At 38.1% G+C, this 11,890-nt stretch overlaps 4 protein-coding genes across 4 annotated transcripts in view; 3 read left to right on the top strand and 1 right to left on the bottom strand.

The window, feature by feature from the left end:
- Window positions 1–1,584: 1,584 nt before the first annotated feature.
- On the top strand, window positions 1,585–4,964 carry LOC104805908 (probable protein phosphatase 2C 5). The gene is made up of 9 exons (XM_010530614.1): window positions 1,585–1,831; window positions 2,422–2,682; window positions 2,809–2,980; window positions 3,074–3,291; window positions 3,427–3,534; window positions 3,629–3,668; window positions 3,712–3,797; window positions 3,901–4,133; window positions 4,225–4,964. The coding sequence occupies exons 2-9, from the start codon at window positions 2,473–2,475 to the stop codon at window positions 4,424–4,426; spliced, it is 1,269 nt and encodes a 422-aa protein (XP_010528916.1). The 5' UTR covers window positions 1,585–1,831; window positions 2,422–2,472; the 3' UTR covers window positions 4,427–4,964.
- Window positions 4,965–5,263: 299 nt separating this feature from the next.
- LOC104806007 (mRNA cap guanine-N7 methyltransferase 2) lies at window positions 5,264–9,079 on the top strand. Its single transcript, XM_010530725.1, has 12 exons — window positions 5,264–5,267; window positions 5,492–5,601; window positions 5,706–5,784; window positions 5,878–5,972; window positions 6,598–6,669; window positions 6,792–6,901; window positions 7,331–7,453; window positions 7,540–7,632; window positions 8,052–8,120; window positions 8,228–8,316; window positions 8,422–8,519; window positions 8,738–9,079. The coding sequence occupies exons 1-12, from the start codon at window positions 5,264–5,266 to the stop codon at window positions 8,867–8,869; spliced, it is 1,074 nt and encodes a 357-aa protein (XP_010529027.1). The 3' UTR covers window positions 8,870–9,079.
- Window positions 9,080–10,162: 1,083 nt separating this feature from the next.
- Window positions 10,163–10,594, top strand: LOC104806006. The gene has a single exon (XM_010530724.1). It carries the CDS (start codon window positions 10,163–10,165, stop codon window positions 10,592–10,594), a length of 432 nt encoding a protein of 143 aa, XP_010529026.1.
- A 135-nt stretch (window positions 10,595–10,729) lies between these two features.
- LOC104805907 (pre-mRNA-splicing factor 38-like) overlaps window positions 10,730–11,890 on the bottom strand; it is a 2,689-nt gene continuing 1,528 nt past the window's right edge. Inside the window, exons 6-7 of the mRNA XM_019201516.1 lie at window positions 11,826–11,883; window positions 10,730–11,285 (exon numbers count right to left, since the gene is read on the bottom strand). Of these exons, the coding sequence (XP_019057061.1) occupies window positions 10,895–11,285; window positions 11,826–11,883 (449 nt within the window). The 3' untranslated portion in view covers window positions 10,730–10,894. The remainder of the gene's footprint in view (window positions 11,286–11,825; window positions 11,884–11,890) is intronic.

Raw genomic sequence — 11,890 nt, 5'->3', positions numbered from 1 at the left:
ATCCTCTCGGAGAATCTAATCTACTCACTCGTTCACTCCAGCTGTTCTATGGACCCCACTTTTGGACATGAGTAGGTCCCACATACACAAGATTACGTCAGCTTATGAGCAAACTTTTTTCCAGAATCCTTTTAGATATTTTCAGTAATTGATTATAAAATTAGGATATCCAAATTAAAATTCAATCATAAATATTTTGATTTATAAATTCGTATTCAAATTTAAATTACTCCAATAAAATGGGGTAATTTTGAGTTTCGATGGAGAATTCAAACGATAAGATAATGATGTTGAATAATTTGAATTAATACCATTATCTTATCGTTTGAATTCTCCGTCCAAAATCAAAATTACCCTATTTTTGTTAGAGTAATTTAAATTTTAATACGAGTTTATAAATCAGAATATTTATGATTGAATTTTAATTTGGATATCCTAATTTTATAATCAATTACTGAAAATATCTAGTATAATAAAACATATCTTTATATGTACATAAACATAGATATTTAGTAGAAAAAAGACTTTACTTATTTCTTGGCGAATATATCAAGATTTTCAATCTAACATTTTCTGCGTTTTTTTTTTGTTGCAAAAAACATTTTATCTTCTATTTATTATATACAAGGTCTAAAATACAGATATTTTCATTCTTTGAAGTACGCAAAAAACTAGCTTATGTTTTAACTGATTTGTTTTTTCATTTTTTGGTTAAGCAGAACACTGAAGTTCGTTATCACCCATGGTCACGCAAACGCAGGCTCGAAACGTAAACGCAAACGCAAACGCAAACGCTTGACAAACAGTCCATTTCGTGTGGGGGAAACGTATGGTGGTGAACTTTAAGCGGGGACCCACAATCACGTGGCCACGTCAGCACATACTCTTAAATTTTTATTTTTTTTTTCCTTTGGTTCAAACAATTTCCATTTTCTCAAAGAAATCAAAATTGAAAACACAATATTTAAAAAGAAAAACAATTCCCGTATCTTCGAATTTGATATGGTGGTATCCTTTCACAGTTTCTATTTTTTTAAAAAGAAAAACATATACTATATATATAATATAAAAAATCATATTTTGATGCAACAAAACATTTAAAACTTGCACGGTTTTCCTTTTAGAGATAGATACTTAGCAATTAAATGTATAATTAGAGTTGATTGCATAGTAATATATTCCGAATTAAACACAATATTTATTAAAAATAAAAATCATGTGTATATATATATATAACATCACAATGTATGGACATCTAAGTTTTATTAAGAAAAATAGATATGAAATTCTTCCAATAATCAAATTGTCACGTATATTTTATGAATTAATTAAGATTTTTAATAGTTATATCATAAGCGGTACCCGCAATTTGAGAAAGAAGCAAAGTAAAAATTTTAGAATTTATATATAGCATAATATTTTCAATAGTTGTCCCTTTTAATTCATATATGTACTTAAGTAAATAAATCTATCATTTTTGCAATTCTTTTTATGAATTGCAACATACGTAAACAATTTGAACGCCAGGGGCATTTTAGTTAATTTTATTAAAACTACAAATTTATAATGAACCCATTTTCTTTCTCTCTCGTACCCCGCGTCTCTTTTTCTCTCTAGATTTCTCTTCCAATCGAAATCGCAATCTCTGCATTCACTTTCTCTCCGTAGAGATTGTAATCTTCTCACGCGCTTTCTTGATGATCTTTCTCACTTCGATCCCCGGTGACATGCCCGAAAATGCTTCCCGTAGCTCCGGCGAGGCCTACTGAATCGTCAATGCACCATCTTTTTATCTCGATCTAGTGTTAGATGTTACTTTGGTTTCTTTCCGGTGAGTTTCTAGGGTTCTTACTGGTGCTTACCCGGGATTTTGATGGGTTTTTTTCGATAATACTGTTGTCTGACTCGATTCTAGTGATCTTTTTTGCATCTGAAATGAAACACAGTTTGGTCCGAAGATTAGGGCTTTCTTCTGCATTTGCTTGAGATTTTCTTTCTGTTTGGTTTGATTTACGATGAAAATGAACGTACTTAGTTGTAGACTTTGTTGAGCTGATGCGTCTTCTAGGAATTTGTTAGAAAGTGAAGTCCATGGTTTGCCAGTGGGTGTGAGTTGATAGAACCAAGAACCATGGTTTGCCATTGACCAAATTCATCATCTTTTTCTTTCCATGGGCCCAATGTCTATTCGCCAATGCTTGTTTTTTGGTTTATCAGAATTTGACTTCTTGATACTCATCTAGATCTTCGCATCTCCTGAAAGATCGTACCGAATAGTGATTTGTGTTGCTTTTGACTCATTTAGTGAATAGCATTTATGTGACTTTTATCCGCTCTCCTGAAGATAATTTTTTAAAATGTAAACAAGAGCTTGTCATCGTGTAGAGAGAAAGGTGTAACATATACTCATTGGAATTTTAGGATATCATTTACAATTGGGGTTCAGCAAATGTTGAAGCCTAGGCTAATAAGATGAGCCTGTCTAAAGCATCACGGCCAAAACCTCCGCTCGTTCCTCTTGCAACCCTCATTGGTAGGGAGTTGAGGGGCGGGAAAGTCGAGAAACCTTTCATCAAGTATGGTCAGGCTGCTCTCGCTAGGAAAGGAGAGGACTACTTTCTTATCAAACCCGATTGCCAGAGGATTCCTGGTGATCCTTCAACGTCCTTTTCAGTTTTCGCGGTAATTAGTTTTGTCAGGATCCCATATTCATTGTCTGAGTTCTTCACTATAGCCAGGAATGGCTTCTTCAACTGTTCCATCAATTATTGCATCCACAGAAATTCTTACTACAGGTTTTTCCGGCAGATTTTTGATGGACACAATGGTATTTCAGCTGCTATATTTGCTAAGGAATGTCTTCTGGATAACGTCTTGAGTGCGATTCCTCAAGGCGTGAGTAGGGATGAGTGGCTTCAAGCTCTTCCCCGGGCTCTGGTTGCCGGCTTTGTGAAAACCGACATAGAGTTTCAGCAGAAAGGTAATATGCTTATGCTCTTTATTGCAAGGCCTATTTCCTCTTTGTCTCCTTGGTCAGGCATGTTCTCATCGTTATGGTTCAATGTGTTGACAGGGGAAACTTCTGGCACAACAGTGACATTTGTTCTGATTGACGGTTGGACTATAACTGTTGCCTCGGTTGGAGACTCGCGCTGCATATTGGACACTCAAGGTGGTGTGGTTTCTCTGCTGACTGTTGATCACAGGTTAGAAGAGAATGTCGAAGAGAGAGAACGCGTTACTGCCAGTGGGGGTGAGGTTGGGAGGCTCAATGTTTTTGGTGGCAATGAGGTATGATCATGCCCAATAAGATTAAAACTATGTTTCATTCTGTTTCTCTTTATGGTGTGTCTGCGTTCAGACATATAGGTTTTTGGATTTGGGATGATCTCAATTTAATGTGCTTTGCCTCGCGGAAACTCACAGGTTGGCCCTCTTCGTTGCTGGCCTGGTGGTTTGTGTCTTTCAAGATCCATTGGCGATACTGATGTGGGTGAATTCATTGTCCCAATACCGCATGTTAAGCAAGTGAAGGTGAGTTCCTGAACTTCTTGTCTCATGGCGATTTTCATCAATACCTGTATAAGTCATAAGACACTGGACGAGGTTGCGTTTATATCTATTTCAGCTTTCCCATGCTAGAGGGAGACTCGTTATTGCTTCAGATGGTATCTGGGATGCACTATCTTCAGATATGGCAGGGGGAACTTGGTATCTGGGATGCACTATCTTCAGATATGGCAGCTGAATCTTGTCGTGGTTTACCCGCCGAGCTGGCCGCTAAGCTTGTTGTGGAGGTTGTTTACAAAGCCTGAAAATTTTTATTTGTGTCAAAGGTCCTCTGTCCTAGAATTCTCTCTCACATATGGTTGTTACCAATGCTTGTACGTATTTATTCAGGAAGCATTACGAACAAGAGGGTTGAAGGATGATACGACCTGTCTGGTTGTTGATATCATTCCATCTGATTATCTTGTCTTGCCACCAACACCGAGAAAAAAGCAGAACGCATTCAGCTCATTCCTCTTTGGGAAGAAATCCAAGAATTTCAACGTCAAAACTGGAAATAAGCTCTCTGCTGTTGGAGTCGTAGAAGAATTATTTGAAGAAGGTTCTGCTGTGCTTGCTGAAAGGTATCGATTTGTTAGAAATTGCGTCTGACAAACTTTAAACTCTCGATATAACCTTGTTTAACTATGAACTACGGTTTTTTCCGAATGCAAGGTTGGGAAAGGATATGCCCTCGAACACAGACACTGGACTCTTAAAATGCGCGGTCTGCCAAGCGGATGAGTCCCATGCAGAAGGTTTATCAACCAATGGAGGCGCTCTCCTCTCCTCGGCCTCAAAGCAATGGGAAGGACCCTTCCTGTGCACAACCTGCAAGAAAAAGAAAGATGCCATGGAAGGCAAAAGACCCAATTAAAACCCGAACCCACGACTGTCTTTGTCTTGTCTTCCCCTGTGGTAAATTTTCTATTCACCTGTTCTCCTTTGTTTTCCTTCATATAGCCGGATGGGCAGAGTCTGAGTAGTAAAGTAGTAATAGAATGGTCATAGCTGTAACTAGTGTGGAAACAAGCAAATGTTTGTAGAGGAGAAGAGTTAGAGATCCGATTCTTGTTCGATTGTTTTGCCAAGACTTGTCGGGTTTGCGACCTTTGGCGGATGTCGATTACTCACTTGACTTCCGGAGAGAGGAAATCCGGCTTCGTCTATGGTGTTAATGTGGTAGGGTTTGTTAATATACTAACAGTAACAGGGCATCTCCAAGTTGTAAGTAAAGAAACAACTCAAGTTTGGTTTTTATTATCGCTGTCTTATTGCAGCCAGCATTTCTGTTTTGTCAGATCTTCAAGGAGTTGTTTTTTGGAATCTTGTCTTTGTTTCAGTTGTTTGTATGGTCTGATGTATGAAACCTTAAGCGAGCAGATGTCAAATGAAGAAAGTACTCGGTGTGATAACGGACGACTAGTCTGATGTGTATATATATATATATATATATATATATATATATGTGTGTGTATGTTTCTGTTTCTGTATGTATATAAGAATTTAGGGTTTATTCCTTTTAAATGATTTGTCGTGATAATATCACCGGTTTTTAGACGTTTAACTCAGATTTTCGTCACCATATTTCATTTAATTTAAATAGCGTTATCAGTTCTTTAATATTAAAATTTATAAATTTTGTGTGTTTATATATGCAAATATAAATTGGGTATTCTTTCGACGAACAAGATATGTCCTTGGGCCTTAGCTTATGGGTAATTTCACATCGTTAAAATGTTTGATGGTTCAGTCTCCTGCATATATATGTCCAGACTCAGTAGCAGCCTAGCCGGGAATCGATGGAGTGAAATTCTGCGCACAACTTCACAAAAAAAAAAAAAAAAAAAAAAGGTCGACAGTTAAAAACGAGGGGGTATACTCTCCAAAAACGGGTTTATTCTTTTTCGACGATTCTTTTTTCTTTTTTTTATTATGACAGACACAGACGCAACAATCTTCGCGGCTCTGAAAACTGAGCAGACACACCATCGTCTCTACGACTTCGCCAAGACGGCTCTCGTCAAGATCTTCGCTCATCCCTACGCTACGGCACGAAACCCAACCCTCTCTTGTTTACTTCCTTCGTTTCATCTCCCGTTTCTAGTTCTTGGGTCCAATTTCAAACTCTCGTTCTTCTGGAATCTGGGTTTCAGGTTTGCGAGTTGTACTGTGGAGGAGCTCCGGACGCCGACAAGTGGGAATCTGCTTCAGTTGGTCACTACATCGGAATCGGTAATGATATTGCTCTGATGGGATTAGCCTTATATACGTATTCATCGGTATATACGGTTTTTTGAAATGATGGGTATTGGCGAATCGTGTCAGATGTATCGTCGTCTGGGATTGTTGCCGTCCGAGAAGCGTGGGAGAGTCAGAGGAAGAATTATCCTGTGGAGTTCTTTGAAGCTGATCCTTGCAAGGTGAAGCTTGCCTCTTTGTTTAACCCCCCAAAAAAAAAAACTTGCCTCTATAGATTTTTGTGTTTTGTCTTTCTGTAGAACAAACTTTGTTGCGATAGTGATGCTTCATCAGTTAGCTGGATTTTCTTTTTTGTGATAGCAATGTATTTGCTCGTCTTTGTGTTTATCAGACTAATGAACATATATATGGATATGCTTTAGTATGTGAGCTACAAGTTGATTTTGTCTGGGGATGGTAGCTGTTTCTTGTTATAGCTGATGTTTGCCTTCCGCCGGTGAGATATTTTCAGAATGTACAGTTCGGGGCAGTTGCTTTAATTTATCACCGATCAATATGATCATGCATGCTGGCTTTTAGTTGCTTAAGAGCTTTGTTGTAGCGTTCTTGATTCGATTTGAAGAATATTTTTGTCCATGACAAAGTTTACTGCTTGTTATACAATATATGTCTAGGGCATGTTGATTGACGCTGAACAATTAAACGAAGCGTAATTTGACTGACATGATGCAAATCAGGACATTATAAACCAAAAATTTGGTTCTGTGGATACTGTGGAAAACATTAAGGCAGTCTGCACTTCTAACAGCTTCATAATCGTCTGTGTGTGCATCATCGATCGGGCAGGACAATTTGGAAAACCAGTTATCAGCGAAGGCTGGGGAAGCTGATCTAGTTTGCTGTTGGCAGCATCTGCAGGTTCGAGAGCTTTACACATATCCATAATCCATTTCATTTCCATTTTTTCCTTCTGGGGAAGTAGCCCATTGGAGCATGTGAATATGTTTATCTGAAATTCATAGTGTATCTTGTTGTTGTAGTTATGTTTTGGTAATGAGGAAAGTGCTAGAAGACTTCTAAATAATGTAGCACATTTGCTGAAGCCGGGCGGTTATTTTTTCGGTATTACTCCTGACTCATCTACGATATGGTATGAAATAACATTCATCAGAACCTTTCTTGTTTTAGGTTTTCTTCTCATTTGTCTGTTGTGTCTCTAAGTTATGGATCATAACTTTCTTCTGTCCTTGTGGTTCTTTTCTTTCAAAATGGATGTTTTCTCTTTGTCTATTGAATGTTTTTTGACGGAATGGACGTTTCTTTCCGCATTTAACTTTCTAATTTTTCGTTTCCACTTTCTGAAAATGAAAAGCAAATCTTGTTTGCCTAGGTAAAAATCTTGGTTCAATGGTACTTATATCATCTGATTGTTTTTAATAATTTTTTTTATTTTACTTCAGCTGGTATTCCTTTCTGTGGTCATATTATCCAATGCATTGATTCACTTCAACATCAGCTGTGTTTTGCTATATTTAATCCATTTGGACCATGCTCGAATATCAACATTCTGTTCAAACAGGGCAAAGTACCAGAAAAATGTGGAAGCATACCATAACAGGAGCGGAGGCATGAAGCCTAATGTTTTCCCCAACTGCATTCGATCAGAAAATTACCTTATCACTTTTGAAGTTGAGGAAGAAAAGTAAGCACTCTTCTTCAATAAGTGCATTGTAGTTTCTGTGTCACGTTCCTCTGATGATCTCAGACTTTTCCATGGTTGCTTCTCAGATTTCCTCTGTTTGGAAAGAGATACCAGCTCAAATTTTCCGGTGATGATAACTCTGAGAACCATTTCTTGGTTCACTTCCCGAGCTTAATCAGGTGGGTTCTGTTTTTTAATGGATTCAGTTGTCTTTCCAATTGATCTCGATCATGTATGTTCTTGTATACCATGAACTCACCAAAATGTTTACAGCAGATTATTTTTTCAAGACATGCTTGGTTCATTTTCTCAATAGCAAAAAGTAACACTACCCCATGATTGTCAGTAAACTTAAAACCCTTGTGCTGGTTCATCAACTTTTGGCCTTGGATTTCATTGTAAATCCCTTAGTTCAAGGATTAAACACCAAAATCCATAGAACAGAACAGATGAACCTAACATGATCTCCACTACTATCAAACTCTTGATGTTCTTCATTACGGTGGCAAGAAGGTGAACATTGAGCTACAAACAGCTCCAAATCTTTCACATCTTGTGATTCTTGTCTTCTAATTTCCATATTGTATTTGTATCGTAGGTTAGCGAGAGAGGCTGGCCTCGAGTATGTGGAAATTCAAAACTTAACAGAATTTTATGATGATAACAGGTACCTGAATATGTTTTCACCCTCTTTCCCCTGTGTTTATCTATCATCACTGTTTCTTATGAGCATTGTCTCACACTGTTGATGTTGACGTCGTCTCTCTCTGTAAGAACCCAATTTGCAAGCATGCTGATGAATGCTGGTCCGAATTTTCTTGATCCTAGAGGAAGACTTCTTCCACGACCATTTGATTTGTTAGGTATTCTCTTTGTCACATTATGCCGTGTTATCTTATATCAGTTTCTCATATCTCCATTTAATAATTTGTTTGTTGATTGTTGCTTGTTTATTCTTCTGTACACAGGTCTATATGCTACATTCATACTTCAGAAGCCTGACCCAGATCTTGCACCTCCTCTTACAACCCCCGTAGCTTTTGAGCAAACATATAATCATGATGAGGCAAGTGCTGCTTTTGTTATTTAAATGTTGATTTGAACAAGGAGAAAGTGGCTAAGGCTTTGGCAAAGAGAGAAAATCATTGCTTGCTTAAGTTGGATGGTTGATGGTTAACAAGGATCAGTAGCATCAATCTGCGGTTCTTTACCCAGAATTTGTTGATTTGATTCAAATATCCAATATTCGGTCAATTTGTCAAGACGTTGTCTGTGACATTGCAGCGAGAACAGCCTGTGAATGCCGATGTTAACGCACCTGCAGAGACATCATCTCATGGATTAGGGAAGATTAGTGAACAGAAAGGGATACTGGGACCTGGCCCTCCCGATTTACGTTTCTCTGGAGCAATCTGAACGTGCTTCTGCTGAGAAGAAAACTTGGCACCACTTTTTTTTTTCCGGTGAGATGACTTGTCTTGGAAAAACAAAGCCATGGTAATGATAGAGGTTGTTTGGTGAAATTGAATATGAGGCTTATAACCATCATAGATAGGCATCTTTTTTTTGTGTGTAGGAAGGAACTCATAGATGCAGCCATTTGGTAAATGAATGCAGTTTGGATCATTGTTAGGTGCCTGCATATAAAATCTGGGGCTCATTATCAGATTAACTTCTGTCCTAAATCTATGATTAGTGAATCTGCTTAGTCTGAATCACCCTATAAGCTAGGAAGTTTGTTGAGAGAAAAGCTTGGATCTCTCCTTTTTGTCATGGCTCTTGGGAATGGCTGTTTTAGAGGAAGAATGTTTTCTGGAGCAAACCGCCAAAAACATCTTCTGAAATTGGTTAAAGTCAAAAGAAAATCGTCTATTCGGTTCTATATTGGATTTGTTTCGATACTTTTTAAAAAAAAAATCTGTTTTTTATTAATTTATATTCCATTTTAATTCGGTTTGAGTTGGATTTTCCCATTCTATTCGATTTTTATATAAAAATTAGCTCTAATATAATTATATATTATTGAGTTCGTATCTACTTTGATTTGTTTATCCAAATAGGTGTACTGTTTCAGATTTTACAATGAAATTCAACGGCATGAAAAAAATTGGGTAATGTCCCTCAAGCCGATTCTATTTCCGAATATTCAAATCGTTTATTTTGTAATATATCATAAATTGTTTTTGGTATTCAGATGAGTTCGCTCGAACATGGGAAAAGACATCCTCCCTTCTCAACCAATTATACCATTTAACATTTAAAAAGCAGTCCGGATCCCAACAGTGTATTGTAGGCAATCTTACAGAAATATTTGCAAAAGACTGCTTTCATGATTCGAACCCATTTAACATTGGTTAATTTAATTATTATTTTGACTCAATTTCCTCATAAAATGGGATTTATCTATTATTGCAGTAGTAGATATAGGAATCAGATTTGTTTGCATATGTATGTCTAATCATTTATTATTCACACTTGATTTTGGAAAAGAACTAAAAACTTTGTATGCAGAGAATCTCCTAAAATGCCAATTCAATAAGTATAGTAAATATTTGTGTATTGTTATTATTATAATAATAATGCCCATATTCTACTTCTCTCCGAAGCACTCACCAAGCTCCAAGACACAGAGAGCAGAGGAACCCTAAAACCCAATACTTGGATCGCTCCCCAAAACCCTAAAGCAGCGGGAGAAGTGATTAGAAAACGATGAGTTCACAATTTATCGAAGAAAATCGCAATCGCCAGAGAAATGTGATGAAGAGGACGAAGAAGAAATGGGTCGGTTCGGCGGTTTCGGCTTTCTTCGGGAGCAAGAAACAGGAATCGTCCTCAAACGGGCTATCAGAGAGATCCAGAAGCAAAGGGATTTCAGTGAAAGTCTCAAAGACGAAAACTTTTCTGTCGAAACTGTTCAGAAAGGGGAAGATGAGGAGGTTCTCCGAAAAGGGTCGGTCTGAATTAGGGCAAGGACAGAGTTTTATCAATAGAGGGGGTGCGGGAGAATCTGAGCCGTCGGATGACGATGATGATGATGAGCTGTGCAAGAGGAGGATTCTGATGGGAGGCAAATGCAAACCTCTTCAACTCTCTGGTCTTCTTAATCCAAGTGATAATGGTTTTTTGTTCCATGAGAAGTGAAATCTTTTTTTTTCTCTTGGGAGGTTTCATGGTTTCGGTATGGATATAGAATGTAATATGGTTGAATCGAATTGTATTTTTTTTTTTTATATATATTTCATAAGATTGATGTTGATTACTGTATTGATGTCCGAATGCCAGAAACATCGTAATGGTCTGGTATACAAAGGACTAACAAATGATCCGATATACAACCCGACTAAACCCACACTTTACCGGTACAAGAAGACGTTCAGTTCGGTATGATCTCGATAACCGGAACACAAATCCGGTTCAGGGTCTTCCCTCTCTGGTGTTAGCTCAAAGCTTCAATGGTTTCAATCCGAGAGACGCTCTGAGTCTATTGGCTTCCGCAATTTCAGGGTCTGGGTGATCGGTTCCGTCATCCTTCTTCTCCTTCTTTTCCTTCTTTTTCTTCTTCGGTTCTTCCCGGTCCCAGGAGTCATCCTCGTCTCCGTGTCTTTTCCGATCCCGGCTTCTTCCTCTACCCCTGTCTCTCCTGTCCCTCTCCCGACCTCTGTCTCTTTCTCGGTCCCTATCCCTATCCCTTTCCCTGTCTCTATAACGATCCGTATCCCGATCTCTATCTCTGTCCCTGTCCCTTTCACGGCCCCTACCACGCCCAAGTTCTCTATCGTAGTCTCTATCATAATCTCGATCTCGATCATAATCTCTGTCATAGTCACGATCTCTGCATATCAAGAAACAGTGATACAATTATAACCATCACCAGAACAGGAGACTATAGCCTTGATCACGAAACAGTGGCATGATTGAGATCACGAAACAAGAATGAGAAAATGCCAAATCAAAATCATGAAAGAGTAGCAGGTGACCAGAGTCTCGATATCAGCCATAATAACAATCTAAACGTAGATCATGCATAAAAGTTCTCGCCTGACACTGTCAGTATAGTCAAATATTGTAAAACTGTCCAATCCATCATACTTCTCACTGCACACTGTCAGTACAGAGAAACCTGGCAGGATCATCGCAAATTTAATTTTGGAAGCTGTCGCAACCACAGATGGCTTAAGATGCCACAGGGGAATATTGACATTCATAAGAAAATGGAAAACGAGATTCACAAATGTGAACTCGGAAATAGCTTCCAGCACAGTGATCCACGAGCCAATAACAAAGAAGTATTTTCAGATCAACATCAACATACAAGTGCATGAAAACGTATCTTGCCAAAAGAAAAGTATATCATGGGCATAACTTCTGATACCTGTGTCTGTGACTGTCTCGTCTCCTGTCTCTGTCTCTGTCTCGCTCCCTCTCTCTTTCTCTTTC

The sequence above is a fragment of the Tarenaya hassleriana genome, unplaced genomic scaffold (genome assembly GCF_000463585.1).
Source record: "Tarenaya hassleriana unplaced genomic scaffold, ASM46358v1 Cleome11, whole genome shotgun sequence".
NCBI lineage: Eukaryota > Viridiplantae > Streptophyta > Magnoliopsida > Brassicales > Cleomaceae > Tarenaya > Tarenaya hassleriana.
Note: the sequence above shows the minus strand (reverse complement) of the source record. Positions and strands in the feature narration are given on the sequence as shown.